This window comes from Cinclus cinclus, chromosome Z (assembly GCF_963662255.1).
Source record: "Cinclus cinclus chromosome Z, bCinCin1.1, whole genome shotgun sequence".
NCBI classification, from domain to species: domain Eukaryota; kingdom Metazoa; phylum Chordata; class Aves; order Passeriformes; family Cinclidae; genus Cinclus; species Cinclus cinclus.
Genome location: NC_085084.1, coordinates 60,665,833 through 60,688,307, shown reverse-complemented (window position 1 = coordinate 60,688,307; position 22,475 = coordinate 60,665,833). Strand labels below are relative to the sequence as shown.

General features: G+C 35.1%; 1 protein-coding gene across 2 annotated transcripts in view; it reads right to left on the bottom strand.

Annotated features, from left to right (window-relative positions):
- Positions 1-273: 273 nt before the first annotated feature.
- POLK (DNA polymerase kappa) overlaps positions 274-22,475 on the bottom strand; it is a 36,165-nt gene continuing 13,963 nt past the window's right edge. For both annotated transcript variants that reach the window (XM_062512945.1, XM_062512946.1), the window contains 13 exons: positions 21,678-21,797; positions 17,145-17,297; positions 16,609-16,740; positions 14,793-14,946; positions 12,180-12,386; positions 10,406-10,530; positions 10,057-10,223; positions 8,061-8,093; positions 6,263-6,359; positions 4,855-5,026; positions 3,055-4,017; positions 2,018-2,069; positions 274-1,870 (listed from right to left, as the gene is read on the bottom strand). In XM_062512945.1, the coding sequence (XP_062368929.1) occupies positions 1,786-1,870; positions 2,018-2,069; positions 3,055-4,017; positions 4,855-5,026; positions 6,263-6,359; positions 8,061-8,093; positions 10,057-10,223; positions 10,406-10,530; positions 12,180-12,386; positions 14,793-14,946; positions 16,609-16,740; positions 17,145-17,297; positions 21,678-21,797 (2,460 nt within the window). In that variant the 3' untranslated portion in view covers positions 274-1,785. The remainder of the gene's footprint in view (positions 1,871-2,017; positions 2,070-3,054; positions 4,018-4,854; positions 5,027-6,262; positions 6,360-8,060; positions 8,094-10,056; positions 10,224-10,405; positions 10,531-12,179; positions 12,387-14,792; positions 14,947-16,608; positions 16,741-17,144; positions 17,298-21,677; positions 21,798-22,475) is intronic.

The following is a 22,475-nucleotide window of genomic DNA, read 5'->3' as shown; positions in this document are numbered from 1 at the left end:
TACAGCCCAGGTATAGAATTGTACTAAATAATGTACAATCACACTATGAGTTTTATTTTCACATTAATACTGGCATATCCACAACCTTTTCATGACACTAGGATAACTCTATGACACTTCCTCTTTAAATAGATGGCAAGGCAACTTTTGAGGTTACTCAGAAGTTAAGCTAGTTATAACTAACTTATTTAAGTGCTTAAGAGTAGTTTATTTCTTGCTATGTAATGCTTATGAAAAAATAGACATTTTAAAGATGTACACACAATGACAAGGTAACACTTAGATTCTGCATTTTATTGAATCAGAGATACAAACTACAAAAGGCATGGGTCTTCACTTTCTAAACAGCAGCAGCAGTCTTATGTTTCCTCAGTTGCTTTTATGTCTTTCCTACCAAAAAGTTCCCATATCTGTCAACAGACAGCTCATGCTGAGTGCTTACTGACCCAGTTTAGAAAAAGCTGACTGAATCAATTTACAGCCTGAACTAGTCCAGCTGATTTGGTCCAAAGCATGTAAGGGAGCACCAACATGAATTGAAATGTGAGAGCTGGGGGTACAGCAGCATCTGACAAACAAACAGATAAGCAGGCAGAAATGGTGAAATCATTCCAGCAACTCTGGAAACAGGAAAGCATATTCTGAACTGAGCTTGGGCATCTAAGACATACCATGTATACATTCGTTTGTTTAAAAAGCAAGCAAATCCCAATACAGTTCAACCACAAAATAGATGCTTCTACAACAGCCACTTCTTTAAAAGACTTTGCAGCTAAAAAGCAATTTATATTTCATACAGGGCTTGGCACTGTCTGCATAGTTTCTAAGAAATATGCTGTTGTTATAAATTATTTGTCTGATAAATATTTAATTATAACAAAATATCTTTAAACAATTTGGTGTGAACAGAAAAAAATCTAAACAGAGCATTTTAAATACTTGCACTTAACTGCCTCTTTCCATATATGCACTCACAGAATACACTTTATTCAGAAATACAGAATTTTTTTAAGGACAAAGATAGCTAAACAATAAGAAGGTTCATTATATTCTCTTTGCACATTATTATTGCACCATGAAACCTTTATTTAGAGTAATTTTAGTGCTACTCACTGGTAGCAACTTCAAAGTGTAAAGAACTTTTCAGTCTCTTTAGAAAGGATAAAGATCAAACAGCATTTGTCTGGAGAAATCCTTCTCTTAACAGATTTTTAAACATATTTTTAAATAAGTGAAGCTGTTGTGTATCTCGCTACAAGTCCTTCAGATCTGGCTGATCAACTCCTACTGAAGTAATTTTCAGTAAGTAACAATGAAAGCTTGATAGTGCTCTAAGTTCTTGTTATCCTGTGTAACTGCAAGAGTAATACATTTTTGTGCTCAGTACAAAGACAGACGTTTGTCAGCTGAAATCAAACATGTCAACTCTTCTTTGTTATCACACAGTTAATCTCATAATTTTACTTTTATAATAAAATCAACAGAGAAGACAAGTTCAGGTATGAGAAGAGGGCCTTCAGCAAGTACAGGGGGGCATCCTAGCTAATGATTCCTGTGTTCTAGGGAGCTAAATCAAAGTGCTAGCAAATTTTGGTTATTGGAAACAAGTGTTAAAATAACCTTCATTTTACCTCTTCTTCCATCTCAGACATCACGTTCTTGTTATACAGATATATACTGGTTCCAAAATGACAGGCACCTGAATCCAGCCTACTCCCAATGCTAAATTACCTTGCAGTCATAAAACTCCATTAAATGCTTCATAGAGAACATGTTGGTACAAAGTCATTTAAAAAACATTTTGATCGTGTGCTTGGAATTGCTTGACTTGGCCTTTTTTGATACTGACTGTGAAGCTGTTGGTCCAGACCTAAGGTTAAACAAAGGGCAAAAAACCAAAACAGTAAGAGGTTAAAATGCACAATGCATAACAACCAAGTTTTACAATACTAAATATTTTTCTAGACTTCATTATTTTAAAACAAGTTGTGTACTCAAATGTCCAGAAAATACTTACCTTTTTGCTCCTTGTGATGGATTTGTGCATTGCTGTCCTTTGCTTAAACCTCCTTAAAAGTAATTAAAAACAACCAAAATGAATTACTTCAATAATGAAAGAATGATTCAGAAATTATATACATGGAAGAACTTTTTAAAAAATTTAATCTGTGTCAAGAAGCAAATATTATCTACAGCTTGAATATTGTAATTTATATTACCATTTTTAAAAGAGAAAATAAAAAAGCCTTTAGGTTATAGAATTTTAAGGGATTACTTTGAACCTTGCAACAGTTTTCGGAAATATTTCAGCATAATGTAATTGATTTTCAAGGTGGTAGCTGAAAATTACATTTTTAATTTTTTTATCCTATGGGGCAAAAAAGAAACTTCACCTAAAGTAAGTCCTCAGTTTCAGTTAAAGCCTGTTTGCACATGTAATAGCAGTATCACTTCAAAAATTTTCTTGTAAAATATTCTTATTGTGAGTCTTAATTGTATTCTGAAAATTCTAACATACTAGCATTTTAATTTCTTTTTATAAGGTTCCCAGTATAGATCAGGGACTACTTTAGGCACATACTTTACTACCTGCACATGCACTCTAATCTGGCTGATGATGAACTCTGTCAAAAAGAGAACCTACTTCAAAAAACATGAATGATACTGCTGTGGCATGTTACAGGTGCAGTTATGAGATATATTTTATTAGCTATAAAACAGACTTGGAAGTTTCTTCCTTTAAGCTCTATTTCTCATCTCCCTATTTTTGCCAGCACATGATAAAAAGGAGTCCTTCTGTTAACTGAATCTGAAATGGCAAATGGGAGGGCACTGACAAATTAACATCACATTCATAAATTAAGTTTGCCTTGAAAATCAAGTTTATATTTTTTAAATAAAAAATTTCACTCTGATATAGGCCTTACTTAAATGAGCTTGTTGAGAAAAAAATCAAAGTCCCAAAAAGTTCAAAGTATATACCATTGCCAAAGTATCTTAATTGCAAATGCAGACAATTTGAATAATCAAATATATACTAATGCATATACTTACCAGAGAAAACTCTGTTTGAGTTTTCCATATTATGTGTCTTAGTAGGAAAATCCTCTTTTTCTGTCAGCTCCTGGATAAGGCCTTTATTCAAGCAGACATCCACATGTCTGTTAAATGACACAAGATTGGTGGTTTTCTGTTCTGAATTACAGACTGGACAAACAAGAACACTGTCTTCTTTGGCTTCAAAGAAACAGGATGAACTAGTTCCTTCTGTATGTTCCGTCTTGCCAAAATCATCTTCACTGTCTTGTGATATTCTTTGGGGGAATAGGCAGTGTTTCATACACACCTTTCTAGCAATGTCACTGAGATTGTTAGGCTGTCGTTCTCTGGGATATTTATCAGTTATTATCTGACCAAATTTTTCTGTGTTGTTGTTAGTAGAGCTGTCAGATACACTTACAGACTGCTCTGCTCCTGCTAATTGATCTGTTTTATTTTTTTGACATTTATCAACATACTCATTTTTAAATTGTGGAAGAAAGTTAGGTGCATTTTCTCTTGAATTGTCATTTTTTGATATTTCCACAGTATCTTTAGCACACATCCCATTGAGGCACTCATCAATGTGTCTATTGAGTTCTTCCAAATTACTGCTGCTTTGCTTCTCAAAGCAAACAGGACAAGTGAAGATTTTACAAACATTAGAATTCTGTAAATCCGTGACTTTCTTTGTTTCTCCCGCAGAATTTTCTGATGATTTATCATCATGAAAGAGCTGTTTACCTCTGCTTTCATTTGGAGAAATATTCTCTCTGTTTAATTGTCTTGCTGCTCGCTTTTGATCAAAAAAACTCCCTCTATGAGGTGCTTGTGAATTTTTTGTGAAATACTCTTGGTTGGACTTCTCTGTCTGAAGCCTAAGAGAACCGATTTCTTTTCCTGATTTTAAGAAACTTGTAATGCTTTTTTGCTGGTATTTCTTTTCTTCTTCAGTTAGAAATCCTGATACTCGTACACCTAATGATGGAAAACAAACTTATAATAACAATTTTACAAAAGCTTGACACTAACTCCTAATTAACACCTTTTGAGGTATACATTCACTCAATAAAGGCACAACTTATCTCTAAAAAGATGGTCGACTACCTCCAAATGCATCACAATATCAAAACAATTTTATCAGACCCAAGCACGAGCCCAACCATATTATTTAGTAACCTGAATTTTAGTAACCTGATGTTTTAACTGATAGCATTATAACATGAAGCTATAAGTACAGTTACATAGAATTCAGTCTGAAACTTTTACATGAACTTTACCCATCAAAATATATGGGTATTTCTTCAGCACTTTCTAATATCTTAGACAAGTAAATTTTATATATCACTAAATATTTCAAGCAGAATATGCACCTGAAAGACACATCTTAGTGCCAAAACACAGAGTTTACTGTTGCCAGAAATGTTTGCATCTCCTGCAGAACGCTGCCCTTTCAGATCTGTAAAAGCATTTCTGTTGTTGTGGTGCAAAGCAGATTTAAAGACTCTTTTAAAGCATCAGAATTAAGGCTGCTATGAGTCAAGACAATATTGTCATGATGATTTGATTGTTGTTGCATAAAAAAGTACTACTTCAATTAATAAAACTTCCTAAGTCACCATTCAGCACCCATTAGCAAAACTTCCTAAGTTACTCCTTGAGCACAGATCTGTTTCACTTTGCAAAAACTACCAGGGTAATAGAAAAAGGGTGAATGCATTTATACCAGTTTTACTTTAAAGTATGGTGTATTATTTCAAAACACTATAAGCTTTCCTAACTCTGAAAAGGAAAAATGAATTTGAAATATCTTACCCATAAGTCTTATCCGTAGAGGGTGAGGAGCAACACTATCAATTTCAGTTCCTAACAAATCTTTAGCAACAGTAAATATTTCCTCCTCAGTAGCAACAGAAGACAGCACAGTTGAAGCTCTTGTTTTAACTTCGAAGTTCACATTCTTAAGCTTCAATGTAACAGTTTTACCCTGGGGGGGGGGGGAAATACAATTTAACAAAAAAGGTTAAAAATGTATCTCACATATGACACAGAAACAATTGTTATGCAGCATCTATGTAAGGGCCCTTAAGCCATTGTCAAGACTGTGAGCTTATCTGCGCACAGCAAGGGGCACTCCCAAGAATTTGTCTGCAAGATTCTGTACTTGCCCCTAAATGTCTGTCAAAGTCGAATTCTCTGAATTGGGTCATTTTACTGCAGTTCTCAGCAGACCATCTGCCACCAGTGCATGTTCAATTGAATTAATGTTTTGGCTACAGGCACAACTTCTATTTCATCTAAAAAAAAAAATTTCCTAATCTGGAAATTCTCAGTGCCAGATATCCTAACTATTTAAGAACACAAAACCCTGTTACAGATTCACAGAAAACTTACTTCCTCGTGCGTAGTGCTATCACAGGCACACACAGTATTTGTTTGGCACAGCAACACCCTGGCAGCACCTCCCAAACCATTTGTGTGATTTGTCAAGTCCATCCAAATGTAAACATCTAGCATTCTCTTTGTTCTGGTTCTTTTGTAAGCTTATCCCTTTGTCCTCCTTACCTGATCATCTCCCTTTCAGCCTGTAATCTTTTGAGACAATCTTTTATGGCTGAAGAAGATTAACAACAATTCTTTTAGGTCTAAAATGTTATTCCTTGCTTTACCATAAAACCATCAAAGAAAATATGAACTGTTCTTTCCAAGTAAAAAACAGGTATCTGGGGAAAAGGAATAAAGGGACTGTTTCTACTATTGATACCACTGAATGGTGTGAATAACGTGTCAGCAAGTTTAGAACATGTCAAGTTCTTAAACTACAAAACTGGCTGTTGACTGGATCCTGTATGTATATGGGAGAGAAACAGTGTTTTAAATACATTAGTATTACAGGATTGGCCAAAGCATGGCATATAGATGATCAGCTCTATTATTCCTTTAAAAACATTGCTTTTAGAATAAATTGTTTATATGCCAAATAAATTAATTTTTCACATTTCAAAACTTGATTTAATTTTTATCCCACATGCACTGCTAGATAGCCAGCCACACAACAACAAAATACTGCCTAAGTCATTCTAAACATCTGCAAATTAAAGAATGCAGACTTCTGAAGACAGATGGCATGGTATGATGCTGCTGAAAGCATTTATACTAAAGCTGCATGGAATTGTTGGAGTGCAAAGCATTGTTCTGCAAGTAACCTGAATAATATAAATACCTTAAGTCCCTCTTTCTGTAACTCTTGAGCCAGGTCTCTGCAGAGCTCTCGACACAAACTGTATTGGTCTTCTGCTGTATTTATCTCACTGAATGTTCTAAGACAAAAATATGATGAAAATTTTTCAGTGTGAATCCTACAGTATGTTCAGTGTCTGCAATATAAAAGTATTTTTTATACAGTTAAACAATACTATGACCAGAAGAATGATGTATAGGTTCAAATTCTTACTTCAAGGAAAAATGATTACTAATAGGAGTATTTTGCTTGCAAAAATTTGAAAGGCCCTTCAAAAATGAAATAATTTTTAATTTTTCATGCAGTGCTTGAAAATTATTCAGATTTAATGTCATTAATGCTTAAGTATTTGCAAGACAGAATACTAACAGTGAATTCACAGAGCCAGACAAGTTATTTGTATTTAATCTCTTTTGTATACATTGCATAACATCAGAAGAAAGCCAGGAGCTGGAAGTCAACATTAGAGCCAAGAATCAGATATAAATAATGCAGATGCTAAGAAAAAGATGCCAACTAGGATAATTATGTCTAGCCTCAGAGGAGGAAAAGCTATCTTTCTGCCAAAAATGTTGCCAACTGCCTTTGCTAGAGTGTCTTAGGAGGAAAATTACAGTGTTATCTTTTTGTTGTACATTTGCTTTTCAGTAATAACATCATAGGAAAAGCAACCTTCAGTTAGTCAAGGTTTTAAGAGAAATGGAAAGCAAAACTTAGAGACAGCACATGCTTTGGAAAGGTCTCACATAGAGATTGTTTCATGTCAACCTTTCTGTTTACAAATGTAAGGTAAATAAAATTATAATTTATTTTGCGTCTCTAAGTTCTAATCAGGTTTACCTTATTGTACTGAAAAGATATCCTCTGTTATGATTCACATTCTTGTAAGAATGTTTGCATGGTGCCAAACTAACCTAATGAGGATTTCACTGTTGGTCCCACACTGCTATCCAAGGAGTTACCTCATGCTATTCAGACAATACTGCAGTGATTGAGAAGTTGTAAAAGTTCAAGGCTTGGAAAGGACAGGATAGAGAGAATGCTACTTCAGGGTTGTCTCTTTCCACATGTAAACTAGTTTCATGATCACAGAAGCCTGTAGACATTTCTGGTATAAAACTGTCCCATTAGAGGAAAAAAAGGAAGAGAAAAAGCAACACAGAAAGGTACTGTAAGGATGCCCAAAATATCTGATTGCAAGCACAAGACTAAAGTCACTAATTTTTCAGCTGTGATGGTTCCAAAACTGTATTTGGCTTAAGCTGCTCACAGCTATTAAGTTACAAAATGACAGAACTAGCAACTTTTCTTATCATCTTTTCTAAGAAAACACACAACAGGGATAATTATTACAGAGCTTTAGAGATACTCCTAGCAGAACTAATTTAAAAAAAATTAACTAACTTCTTAAGGAACTTTATACTGGTAAAAACTTTAGTTAGGACATACATGTGACTGCAGGCTAGTACACTGATATTAAGCTTAAACATATAAAAAAACTGAAGCCTTATCTTATAACTTAAAAATTACTTTGATGCATTAAAGGCACTAGCAGAATTGGATAATAAGAGAGCACACAAACTGACAAAAATACCACCATGGAGTTCTGGAACCAAGGACAAAAATAATGAAAGCTTGAATCTTGTTTAGTGAGCTTGTTGTATATGTGGGTTTTTAAATAAATATGTAATTAAATTATACTACTAATAAAAGTATACATTACTTGGTATTTAGCGATTCCAATGGTTAATGCAATTTTTTCAATATTAAAGAAGCATACCTTTCAGTGCTCATACTTTTTCTTTCTCCATCCCTTGAAAGAGAAAAAAAGTCAACTATACTTTCTTGATGCATAAATATTATCTTTTCAATAAACTCAGAGTCAACCAATCATGCTCAAATAACTAACAGCTGTCTTTTCTATAAAGTCTGGATGTTATATTTTTCTACAAATCTTGTACATCAAGTTTAACTAAGTGCAAAAAGGATAATTAAAAAAAATACTTTACATTAAGTAAAGACATAGATCAGTCAGAGATGTCTTAATAAAAAAAAAAGTTTAGAAAACAAACCAAACAAAAAATTCCCTCAAAACTCACTTCTTATATCGGAGGGAGTTTGATTTAAAAAGAAAACAGAGAAAGCTGTGCTGTCTCAGCTATAACAGTGAAGCATGGCTATTAGAATCCCATACATACATGTATGTTTGAATAATTCCTTTATCTGAGGATCTGAAGAAATAGTTTGCTTTCAGTCTAAATGATTGTTCAGCTTAAAGGTGATGTGTTAAAGCTTTTTTTGTTTTCTTTCTTTTCAGTGTTAATTGAGTATCCTTTAGTAAGTCTTCTGCATATAAGGAGATCCCTCAGAGCAATTTCATTTTAGGTCATTCTTTTGTTTTTAAGAACTGGAAATAACAAATTTGATACTGTCAGATTTTCTTAAAAGAAGGTGGTCAGACACAATAACTGTAAGATGAACGAATTAATGAAGATCCAGGTGTTAATATATTAAGTGCATGCTTTCTCTATGCTAAAATTACTGAAATCAAGATGGAGCTGACAACAAAAATAATTCTTAGACATCAAAACCATTAAAACCCTGACCTTTGAAATGCTCCTTTTTTTTTTTCAAAATGTACTGGGAGATATCCCTGGCTGTAAAACACCAAACTAGGGTGAATAAAAAGAAAGACCACACAATTATTAAAAAGTCTGTTTATCCTAGTTGTCCAAAGTCTGTTTATATATTAACAGCAAAAATATTTTGAAAACTGTGTTTTATCAAGTCACCTTCACCACATCAGTCTTGCTGCATATTTTTTAAAATATTTTTTATACTCTGAATCAAAAAAAAACCACAAAAAATTTATGCTAGCACATTACTGTGCTTCAAACTGCTAATTACATATATTATTTTGTAGTCAAATGGGAAGATGGGAAGATTATAATCAGAGAAGTTACAGATATAATACAGAATATGTCTTTCAGAAGTGCATAAGACTCTGGAAGTTAATTAAGTTAATTAATAAGCCACTCAATAGTTAATTAAGGCTCTTAGTTACACAAACAGTAAAATGCTATGTTTCAAGTTTATATAAAGAACATGTTTGTCTCCAGGACAGGCTTAGAAATGACAAATACTGTTGAAAAGGTATATGCACTACTAAGACTGACTTCTCCCATGCTAAAAAGGACGCAAAAAGCCATTAAATACAGGGAACCATAATAAAGCATAGAGAACACATACATTAAGAAGGATATAATAATCTTCAGTTCTATTCCTCCGACTTCACATGTTGATAGTACAAACACATAATCCTGGTAAGAGACATAGAAACTTCCCCGACAATTTACCAACAGAGATCAAATACCTTTGTGACTTTCATTTGAATGCAATAATCATAAACACCAATGAATGTGTGTTCTTTTGAAGAAAAGAGTGTACAGCTCTGCTTAGGACATCTCAGTTATGTTAAGATATTTTGATAATTATAAGGTTATCCTATCTTGCATACACTTACGTATAACTTCCCTGACAAGACTTTCTGTATTTCATATTTAGACATGGCTGTATAAACCTTTGTTTTTTCATGTTTGACTACTGCATTTTAGACATAAATATAATAATAACAGGCACCAAACATTTTAAAAAATATATTAAACAAGAGTATTTCCATAATACTTGCCAATTAAATAATATATACAGTATGTAACATACACAAGGAAACATTCAGAAAAACGTTAGCACAGAAGGAAAAAAACCCCATGGCTTACTTTTCCAAATGTGTTGAGCCCAAACCAAGGGAAATATCCAAGAAATTACGCCAAGATACTTCTGAAAAAAGAAGAGAAAGCAGCGCCCTCTGGTGGAAAAGTTCTGAGCAAGTCACAATTCCAAGGGCTTTTAACATCTTCTCTGTTACTTTTCCAATACCTGGCACCTAGAAAAGAGAATGTAACATTTCAGTGGAAAATTTCCATTTGTAGATCCATTAATAAGAACAATTTGAATCAAACACAACATGGAAGATTACCTAGAAAACCCCGTATTTTCAGCAGAAATCTTGCTTCTAAAACATAAACATTACAATGACAGAACAGTAAATGCCACTGTGTCTCTTACCTTTCTGATAGGCAAATCTTTTAGGAAGTCTAACACTGCTAGTCTCTCAGGAGGAATTCTGTATTGGCCATTAGGTTTATTACGATCACTGCACATTTTTGCTAACATTGTATTTGGTGCTATTCCTTAAAAACAAACAAAAAACCCATGGTAATTTAAAAAAAAAGTAAGACAAAGTTTAATTTCAACTATCCAGTATTTAAAAGCCAAAGAGTAGCCTATATACTTGGCAAAGACTAAAATAAGGAAAAGAATAATGATTATTAATAACCAGATTTGATACATTTCTGCAAAAAAATTTAGTGACTATCATGAAATAACATAAATACAGGTAGTAGATACAATGTAACTTAAATAAAGTGTACTTCCTATTTTAAGATAGTCAGGGTAACACAACAAGCACTAGAAAGTCATGAGGGGTTAAATACCAAGTCCTTAAAAATAACATCAGTTACATGAGTCACCATTTTTATGATGGTGATTATGGCAAGAAAGAAAATGCTTACAGTGGTAGTTACAATGAACTTCCTGTAAGAAGGAGACTTTTATTCCTTGTATTTCTGCAAAAAGACTTTTTTGACAAAATTTAACGAATTTTATTTCTTTGTGGGCTACCACTGGAATGTAGTAATTTATAAGTATTTCACAGACATCAGAGGAATTAGGAGGGATGGCTCTTTTCTATCAAAGTAACCGTTCTTACAAGCTAACTCTGCAATTTGCTTAGCAAAAGAAGAATAACTTTGTCCTACAGGTCTAAATTTTCATTTGCTCACTGATACAACATATGATTTAAGATGGTAGAAATAACTCTATTTGTTATTGATTATCAGTATTTTTTCAGTTACCTTCTAATTATTTTTAATTTTTAGCTTTAAGATCCCTGCTTGCACTTTTAAAAGCTATGCCTGTTTTCTAGATGCTAACTTAAGAAGACAAAACTTCAGTAAACAAAGCTGTTATTCTGCTATCACTCATGAGATAACATACATGGGAGGGGGTTTCATCCTGCTTCTTCTTACTAGGCTGTTTCTTCACCTCTCTTTACATCCCATACCTTCCTGACCTTCTGCAGCTGCTTCATAAAGCTCACCAGGGCCTGATACCTCGATGAGTTGGTTCATAAAGCATTTGGGATGGCATCCAGAAAGATACATACACTAGTTTCAGTCAATCAAAATAGCTGAGACGTAAAGGTGGGCTATCTGAAGTCAAGCCATAGAAATGGACTGGAAATATTAAAAAGCTATTAAAGAGTTTATTAACTTCAGCATAAATTTACTTCTCTAAGACTAACATTTTAACAAATTTTGATATTGTTTTAAGCAAGGAACTGTGTGAAGTTAGAAATACGTAACAGCACAGATCTACTATTCAAACTAAAAGCAGTTTAGAAATCAGTGACAGATTTCACTATGACCCACAGCTTGACAAAAACAATTTACATGATACACTAGAATAACCACTCATGCTAAGATTAGATCAAGTGCACTAGCCATTCTTCCTCACTGCTTACTCTTATTTCAAGTAGAAAGAAGCAAAAAGATGATGTAACTGTCTCAATGATTTAAAAAAGAGTAAAAAAGGAAACAGCCATGACATCTCTTGAAATATTGGAAGTCACATTCTTTGTAGACCTTCAAAGACAGTATATATTTTTGTAGCAGAAGAAGGCTGTGACAAGGCTAAATTCTTAATTAATGCCCTCTGAGATGAAAGTAGAAGACAATATGGAAATACAAAGATTAATTATTATTCATATATGTCCAAATACCTGCACTAGCAGTCAGTTGAGTTTTCTGCTCAATCCTAAAGCGAATTTCCTTCACAGCTTCCTCTGCTGAAGTTCCAAAGACAACTGAGTTTTCCACTGACAGACATTGTCCAAGGTCATCATGCATCAGAAATGTGTTGTCTTCAAACAGTTCTGGTGAAGAAGAGACTTCACCTTTGTTAAATTTGGCAGACATATTCATACCATCTTTAAGTTAGACAGAAACACAAACAATTAATATATGCATATAGACTAATTTCCTTCTTCAACATTCATAAGCAGTTTTATTTCTTTCTATTTTTGTTTAGAATAAGCAATTGCATTGTTTTTGTTTAAAGACTGGGGAGATGTAAATGCTTCATTTTTGCTATGATCTGAGCTTGGCTGAGATTGGAGCAATTGGCCAGTAGACTGGACATAATTTCCAGAAGAGCAAAAGGTTTAATGGCCTGTTGTTGTAGGAAAATCGTCAAGATTTTATCTTTATTTTTGTTTTATATCAGATTGAAGGCTGTATGCTCTCTTCCACAGATTTTTTTTCAATATTCTCCAAATATTGGACTATCCAACAGTCCAATATATGGACTATCTAGTTCTAGAATGACCAGCCTGGTGAGCTTCTCATTTTCAACTGCAGTCATAGTAGAACAAGTAATGTCAGCAGCCCTTTGTCTGATTCTACAAACATTACTATTACAGCTTCACATTCTGAGCACTTGTTTGTGTTCCAGAGGAACAAAGGTATCAGGCAAGTGTGAAGAAGCACATGACTACATATCAGTGATACGGATTTTTTAAAGACTATGCCAGTTTGTTGCTTTTATTTTATTAATGCTTTTCTACAGTAGTGTACACTTGATTATCCTCTTAATGAATGTTAGAAATTTTGAATGCAGAGAGTATAAATATTCCAGTTTTTGCATAATTCAACCATTTGTATGACTACTTCTTTTCTGTTATTCCCAAATGGATATACAGTTGTGGATGTGGTTCCAACTCCATCTTCCACAGCCAAGTGAAATCCAGTAATATCTTGAATATTACTAAAATCCTGCAGTGCTCCTGCTACTTATTTCCAAAATTATCAAGTTGAATTGTAATGCAGACCTAAACCACACCACTTGTTTTAGAAAACCTAGCAGCACTTTTCAAACATTTTATTCACGTTAAAAGAAAGTAAATCATCCAAGTCCAAATTATCTGCAGTGTACATTTTATTCACAAGGGAGCAGTAAAGAAAGTTAGCCTGTACACTAACTAAACTGGAGGAATATATAGGAGGACTTCAGTAAGTTCAGTGGGTGCAGCTTATCTGAAGCTTGTAATCATGACTGGCAACTCCTGCTCCCAACCCCATGTAATATGGTCAGCGTGTCTTACGCCATTTCACAAGGCAAGCAGCCATCCTCTGCAGCCATCTTCACCCTGCTCCTTGCCTGCCTGCATTTCCCAACACCCGGCTAGCCCAGTGCTGTGGATGACCCTGTTGTAACATTGGGAACTTGCGGCCCCAGAGCAGAAACCGCCTGCGGCCCCACAGCACTGACTGCCTGCGGCCCCACAGCACTGACTGCCTGCGGCCCCACAGCACTGACTGCCTGCGGCCCCACAGCACTGACTGCCTGCGGCCCCACAGCACTGACTGCCTGCGGCCCCACAGCACTGACTGCCTGCAGCCCCACAGCACTGACTGCCTGCGCCCCACAGCACTGACTGCCTGCAGCCCCACAGCACTGACTGCCTGCAGCCCCACAGCAGAGACTGCCTGCAGCCCCACAGCACTGACTGCCTGCGCCCCACAGCACTGACTGCCTGCGGCCCCACAGCACTGACTGCCTGCGGCCCCACAGCACTGACTGCCTGCAGCCCCACAGCACTGACTGCCTGCGCCCCACAGCACTGACTGCCTGCGGCCCCACAGCACTGACTGCCTGCGGCCCCACAGCACTGACTGCCTGCAGCCCCACAGCACTGACTGCCTGCAGCCCCACAGCAGAGACTGCCTGCAGCCCCACAGCACTGACTGCCTGCGCCCCACAGCACTGACTGCCTGCAGCCCCACAGCACTGACCGCCTGCGGCCCACAGCACTGACTGCCTGCGGCCCCACAGCACTGACTGCCTGCGGCCCCACAGCACTGACTGCCTGCGGCCCCACAGCAGTGTCACTAAATCTGCGATGGGTCCTGAGGAGGAATTTGGACCAGTGGTCCGTGAGACCTGGGACATCCCAATGGCCAGGGGCACCTCTGCCTTCATCTGCTTCCTCTGAGGACTGGGTCAGTGACTCATGTTCTGTGATTTTTGAGTCTAGATTATGATTGTTATGTTGATACAGCAAACTGTGTGCTATCCACCCAAATCCAGGCTGTACTGAATTAAAAATTCTTTATATTGCTACTTATAGATTGCACTGCACTGGATTCTGCATGTAGAAGTTCTGTACCACTCGAATTATAAATTCTGTATTATTATAATAATGAAATCCTACTAAGGGAAATAAAGTTTAAATTAAAGTGCTATAATTCATCTTAGGCAAGGTTCTGCCTAAAATTCCTAAAAGAAACACTGTATCAGTGACAGGTGACCGTAGGAAAGCAAGTAATTTGCTTACCTATTCCTGTAGTGCTTTCTGTATTAAAAAAGAACCTTCTCCTATCTTCAGGCCAGTTCGGCCTCTCCTCCAAGTGTTCTGTTATGTTCAGGTAGGCTTCGTCTAGGCCCATGGGCAAAAAATTGGGATCATATTCAGCCAGTATTTCTCTAACCTTGATAAACACAGAGTGAAAGTTTAAAACCATGTTACTGTAAGAGCAGATCTTGACACAAATTACAACATGAACAAATGTACTCTGAAACTTCCAGAAGATCAAGAAATATTAAAGATACTGATTATTACAAATTATTTCTTGATATTGTAAAATTATAGCAGTGCTTCTCCAAGTAGTGCAATATTAATAGTAGATGGGAACTAAATAGATTTTGAGCAGTGAATTTAACAAAGGCCACTAAGATAAATGTATAAGAACTTCACAGCCACAAGGTTCACTGACACTACAGTAACCATATGAATAAAAGTCTGGGGACCTGGAAACTCAGCAAATCGAATAAACTGATGTCGTTTTCTGTGCTCAGTGTGTCAGATATCACATATACAAAGGTTAAAAAAAACAACAGCAAACAAAATCTTAAGTTTTAAATTACATTAAACTGAAGTTATAGAAAATATTTTAGAGCAGTGGTTAATGCCACAGGCAAAATCTTGTTGGGAAATCTTTAGTGATAAGCCCATCTTTCTAGAAAAAAATCATAATAAAATAAATCGTCAAAATAAAAGCTCTACCTTCACTCCTCCCTCTTTTTTTTTTTTTTAAACCTGGAGGAAAGTCTGACTGTATCATGTTTTTTTCCTACCAGTTTGAGTCAAGTTCTTAGGTATTACATTTGTCCACATGCACTTCATCTTTCTGAAACTGAATAAAGATAGGATTCACTACTGAACTTTAAAAGACAAAATGAAATAAATTTAAATATTTTCAATCCAAATCCCAAGAGAAAAACCTAACTAAAAATCCAGACCAAGCCAAATCTCTAATACTTTAATACATTACCCTATCAAACAACAAATGAAATACACAGTGTCGAATATGCAAAATGAGAGTGAAGATCCTGAAGTTCAAACCCATGCTGAAATATGGCATATTTATATATGCCTTTTTTTTTCAGAAGTGAAAAAATCAACTAAGATCTTACTTTGTATTTGTGAAGGGACTGAGGCTTCATAAAAATAAAGGCTTAACATAATTTTATTGAAGTCCTGAGACTTGTGTTGTATCATGCATTAGTTTGATTTAAAATGTACAGAAGACCTCTTTTCCCTTTTTTTTGAACAGGCTTTTAGGTATTATAACTATTTCCTCCAGAACAAAGTAAAACTACTTCCATTAAAGCAAAATATGATTTTTCCCTATTTCTTTTGCTCTATCAAATCCCTTCTTTTTTAAAAAAATTAACATGCATTTCTAAGTCAGTAGTGCTCTGTTTTTCTCTCCCGTAATTAGTATTCAAAAGTACGATTATGCATTGCATGAAATTACCATCTCCATGTTTCCTATGTACTTGCAACTTCCTAGAAATTAGATTATGTTCCACGATTTTGAACTATTAAGAAAAATGAAGCTCAAGAGATTTTCAAAACTTCTATCAGCATCACCACTAACTTCAACAGAATTTCCCGACTGGGTAAGCGCAATGCTTTTTCATCTCCTTGCCCAAAAGCACCAATATTTGGTAGACTTATGTTTAAAGATGCATTTCTGAAGAACTTAATATTTAAATTATCACTTTTCATACTATCGAGAACTGATGTTATTGACACAGTCTAAAAATAAATACACTAATTTTTGGTTAGAGACCACTTTCAGACTTACCTCTTTACTCACTTTGCCGTATTTTTCAAAGTTTAGCGGTACTATTGTTAGATGGGGACATAGCCTTTTAGCAATAAATCCAGGCATGGCTGCACGCACACCGAATCTCCTAGCATGGTAATTTGAGGTGGACTTAAGAGAGATTAAGTAAGTTCAGTGTTCAGTAATCAAACTTTTCTTTAAGTTTAGTACTACATAATAAATTTCTAATATAGCTCCATACGGAAAAGACTGACAAAGCTAAGAGTTTATATGCATTTTCATTCTCCCTCCTCCTGCCTTTCAACCTACTTATATGCTTTAAGTTTTCATTAATACACTTTTTACTGAAAAATCCAGCTTACATGGTCAAGTCTAAGAACTGCTGTTTCCTTTATTGTTTTTGGGTATTCCATATTTCATATAAAACAGTGCAATTATATTTATGCTATTATTTATATTTATGCTATTATTTATATTTATGCTATTATTTTATGGCTTATTAGGTTTAAGATTAATGCAATTGATTTCTGTATTAGTTTAACAATCAGCCTTACCAACATACTCATTGATCCCACTGCTATAGGTTTTTCCTTTAGCTCTGGATTGTCTCTCATTTCCACAGCTGCATAGAAGGCATCCATGTCAATGTGGACAATTGTACTGCTAAGGTTACGGTTCTGTTCCAGTTCCATCACAAGTTTGTCCACCTGAACAGAATAAACCAGTAATTTAAATACTACTAACCTGGCATCAGTATAGATGACCCTAAAACTCAGATGCATTTTGCATATAGTAACCTCACAAATCCAATTCTCACCAAACCAGTACCAACAAAAAATCCCCAACAAAGCTTTGGAGGGAACTTGCTCTCAGAGAGAATGCTGTTGCAGCAATTGGTACAAAAAAACACCCCCCCAAAAAACAAAAAACACAACTGTTGTGTTTTAGCCCCAGATGGGAACTAAGCTACTGCAGCCACTTACTCACTCCCTCATGCATAGTGGAAGAATCAGAAGAATAAAAGTGAGAAAACTCATGGGTTGAAATAGAGACAATTTATCACAGAAAGCAAAAGCTGTGCATGCAAGCATATCAAAATAAGGAATTCATTCACTGCTTCCCATGGGCAGGTGGTGTTCAGCCATCTCCAGGAAAAACAGCTGAATCATACATAGGAGTTACACGGGCAGACAAATGCCATAGCTGCAGAAGTCTGTTCTTTATTCATCTACACCCCACTTTGTAGGCTGAGCATGATGCATGTGGTCTGGAATATCCCTCTGGTCAGTTGGGGTCAGCTGTCTTGGCTGTGTCCCCTCCCAGCCCTTGTACACTCCCAGCCTCCTCACTGGTGGGGTGGTGAGAGGAGTTGAAAAGACCTTGGCTCTTGGTGCAAGTGTTGCTTGGCAATAGCTAAGCATCTCTTCATTATCAACACTGCTTTCAGCAGAAAATCAAAACACTGCCCCATGCCAGCTGCTGTGAAGAAAATTAACTGTATCCCAGCCAAAACCAGCAGAAAATCCCACCCACCAAACAATAAAACTCCACATAACATGACAAAAAAAAAATGTATCTGATTCAGACAGAAACTTTATAAGACCTTTGAGTATGAAGTTTCACTTAAAGTACTCACCTTTAGAAATACAAGTTGTTAAAAAAAAACAACAAAAAAAGCCTGAAAACGTGCAATTAAAGAATTTCCAACATTCCTAAATAAAGACCAGCAGCTCACAGGACACGTGCATCTATTTTGTCTTGCCAGAAATCAGGTCTCAAACACCCATGTTCAATTACCACAAAGTAAGCTACTATTAGTCCCTCAACAAAAGTCCTCAACTTTTGTTACAGGAGCCCATACCATATAAGGCTAGATTGCTAGGAAAACTGCAAGTTATTTACAGAATAGCATATGTACAAAGTGTGTTTCATTCCAAATATTAAAGACCTATGTCTACTAGTAGACTGTGAGCAGTACTGTTTCATCAGCTCCATCATGTTTTGAGGCAGAAGCTGAGCAGGTACCTTGCTCTATTAAGTACTTTGTACTTAATTTGCTTGTGTTTTTACTAAAAGTCATGCAGATCATGTGCTTGTTCCTGAAATATGGTTGACCTATGAATGAGGTATAAGCTGTGCTGTCACAAAAAAAGTAAGTGAAATATTTGACATGGGATTTTTAGTGCCAGCTGATTTATGATGACTATGTTGGCACCAGCATCATTCCAGAAGTAAGAGAAAATACAGGAAAAAACCCGAAAGAATGTGCTATCAAAATAAGATTACCTAACCACACTGATGACTATGGCAACCTCAATCTACACAACAAAAGGCTGCTACTGATTGTAAGAAGTCCTGAGAAAAGAGCCAGAAATTGAATTACGAAAAAGGAACCAAAGTTTCACTTCATTTGCAGGCACAAGGATAGGCACACTTGTGACATCAGGTACAGAACTGTCTCTGGACTGACTATAATGCATTTATGGTGCTGGAGAGGAATGTTTACATGCAATTTGCATGTTTCTTCTCTTTTTTATTTCCCTCAACAGAACTGCTTAATAAAAAAACATATCCACAAGAACCGTCTTTGAGCTGAAAACACTTGAACCAAGGCAAGTGAGTTTGGAATGTTCCATTTAAACTGCAGATTAATGATTTACAAGGTCTTTGTTTTTTTCCAAGTTGCTTTGAGGGATGAAATGCTAGACCAGAGCCTTAAACTAGGCTACTCAACACCAAAGAACACAGTATGTTCTCTGAGGCTGAGAAAACTAGTTCAGTCAAATTAAAAGCACAAGGGGAAGCCACTCAAAGAAACAAACAAAAAAAAGTGGGGTATTTACATTATTTCCATTGTATTACTAATTCAAAAGGACCCATGTCACACTTCAATTACCAAAAGCATCCTTATTTTAAATTCTAATTTACTGATAATTTTCAGGTTGCCTTCAAATTCAAATTATTTAATTAATACTATCAATTGCTGCTCTAGTAGTACAACTTCTGTACTTCAATTTATCATATTTATAACAAACTTCTGTTTTACTTTTTCTCCTTAAATATATTGGTAACATCATACTTACTGATCAGCTAACGTACACATGTAAAGAATGAAGCAAAATTACAATAAACTAGTAAGAAATACAAAATTATTCTTCAGCAAAAGCAACTATACAGGTAATATGCCAAAACAAAGCACATCCAGATCTACTCAGAGAATTCATGGCACCTACAAAACCTCTCCCTAAAATTTGTGGAGTAATTCCTTACATGCAAGCCAGACTGACAAGTTTTTAAAAGCTGCTTTCAATTTACCTTTGTAAAACAGAGGTACTTATATATATATATTTCTAAGCTAGATTTAAAAAAAAAACCACCAAACAACTAAGAAGTACGAATTGTAACTAGAAGTTAAATTTTCCTGATAGCAGCTTTTAGACAATTTGAAGAGTAACTTCTCCTTTTTTCTTATCCCACAGTAGAATATGGAAGTTTTCAATCAAGACAGAAAAGTCAATAAAAGCAAGACAGTGCTAACTATTTACAGAATAAACATCCAGGATAAACCAAACATGGACAAAAGAGACCAGCAAATATCAATACAGCAGTTTCCAAATCTGGTAGCAGCTGCATGCTTTTTAATGTATTACTAATTACTGTTGAATCTCAAGGCGTTGCATACATTCTAATGGAAAAAAACAATAATATTATGTTGCAGACTCTACATTTTATTTATATTACTGTTTCCACCTTGTAACTGGGATTTTGTCCAAAAGTCCAGTAAGTGGAGACATTTTTGTTTGGTTTTACCTAACAGGACTTAAATCAACTGCCATCTTAGGAAACCATACCTGAGCCTCTAACCACCCTACAAACAAGGCTTCATCTGCAGATGAGAACACAAAGTGTTCATAGAGGTAGATATACAGGTATCTTTCTAATTCCAGAATACTTCCCACTTAAAATTTCAGAACAGGTTCTCTTATCAGAAGGTAGTACTAAAAAGAAGAGTTAAAAACTCAATAAATAAGAACAATAAAGATGATAACAAGAACTGACAATATCCATAACTGAATGGAGCTGATTAAACACTACACAGTAATTATTAAGAAAACCAAACAAGACAATGATTTGTGAAGTGAAAGGTGGAGGCCTAGGGAGATATAGCTGGCAGGTAAGAAACAGGAAAAGGTCAAGCTATTTAAAATACCAGACAGAGAGAGAGAAGACTGGCTTCAAGTCCACAGATTTCAGCATTGAGGACGACAATATTGAATAATTTCCCTCTCAGTGAACAGTCTGCTATGTATACTGAATAAAATAGTAGTCCTGTCAAGGAAAACTAGCAAGCAATTATTCAAAGACTGAATCACAGCACAAAATAGAAAGGAAAGGAATTCAGCTCCTACAAACAATTTTAATTCTGTTGTGCCTAGTAATGTTTGGTGTGCAGCTTTTCTTTTAACATTTCATACACTGTAATAGTTTGGAGACTATTATCTACCATTAGTATTTGAAAAGAAAAGTTGTCTTTTTATCTGTCTAGTTCAGGAAACTTGCATTTCTTGTGACTGCTAGCCATGATTATTTTTCATTAATTAGCTCTAAAAAGGCATCAATTATACCTAGAATTATCCTTCTCATTCCATTGGAGGCCACTGAACACAAACATACAATAATGATATGATACTCATTAGCAAATTTATTTAATAAACCTTAAACCTAATTAAATTCATTTAATAAACCTTGACATAAATCACAATGATATCCCTTTAAACTCATCAGACATTACATAAATCATAATGACATCCCTTTAAACTCATCAGACATGGAAAAACACAAATTTATTTAATTCATTTGTTTCATACTTCTCATTTAGAGAACATTTCAAAGTAATTTTAAAAACTATGCTTCTAGCAAGTTTATATTCAGATGACATCATCAAAATATTGTGCACTTTTCCTTGTATGTTTAACATCAAATGGCAGTTTAATATAGTGCCTATCAGCAGAAATACAATAAACTAGAACACACCAAAACATTAATGATCCAGCATTTACCCCAGTAAGTCTTTAGAAGATTAGTACCTGCAGCTGTGCTTTCAAGAGCTGTTGTGCTGTAATTTTCTCTTTTAGCTGCATCATTTTTTCAATTCGTTGGTTAACTTGTTGATCTTTCTTAAGTTCATTTTCGTAAAATTTAGAACCCTGAAAGAAAACAATCACAAAACCACTATGTTTTTCTTTTTGTCTTTACCTTGTCTTTAAGCAACTACATTTGATCTTTAAATACAGAAAACATAAAATACAGACAGTTTCAAATGCATGTTTTGGATTTTCATATAAAAATACACAAAAAAGACCACTGGTTCTTTACATCTCTCTCTTTAAATTACACACATATATTTCACCTGCACAAAGGAGTTTAAAGAGTTAAAGTTAAATCTGTATTTTTATTTAGTCTAACACTTGCCAACAAAAAATTTAAAAGAATAGATAAAAGTCAAGCTTTCTTTGCAACACTCCCAGGTATGAAGTACATAACTCTATTAAAAATTTATTTGACCATTTTCTCAGACTTTGACATAGCTTAATATATGTGGACATATATAATGACTTTGTATAAGTCAAATTTACTTCTAATGTTGAGTATTTTGTTGGCCATTTAATCTTGAAGGGCACTGCAGAATCTGAAGCTATTTGGAAGAGAATGATAAAATCAAACGTGTATAAAAAAAGCCTTGTTGCTCTCAAGTATGCAATTGCTCCTTCAAAAAAGGCCATGAATATAAGGAGATGTAATAAAAATACAATAATCCTGTACAGAATGTATCATGTGACTTTCCTTCCTGACTCATAACAAAGAAAAGAAGGCATACAATGAAG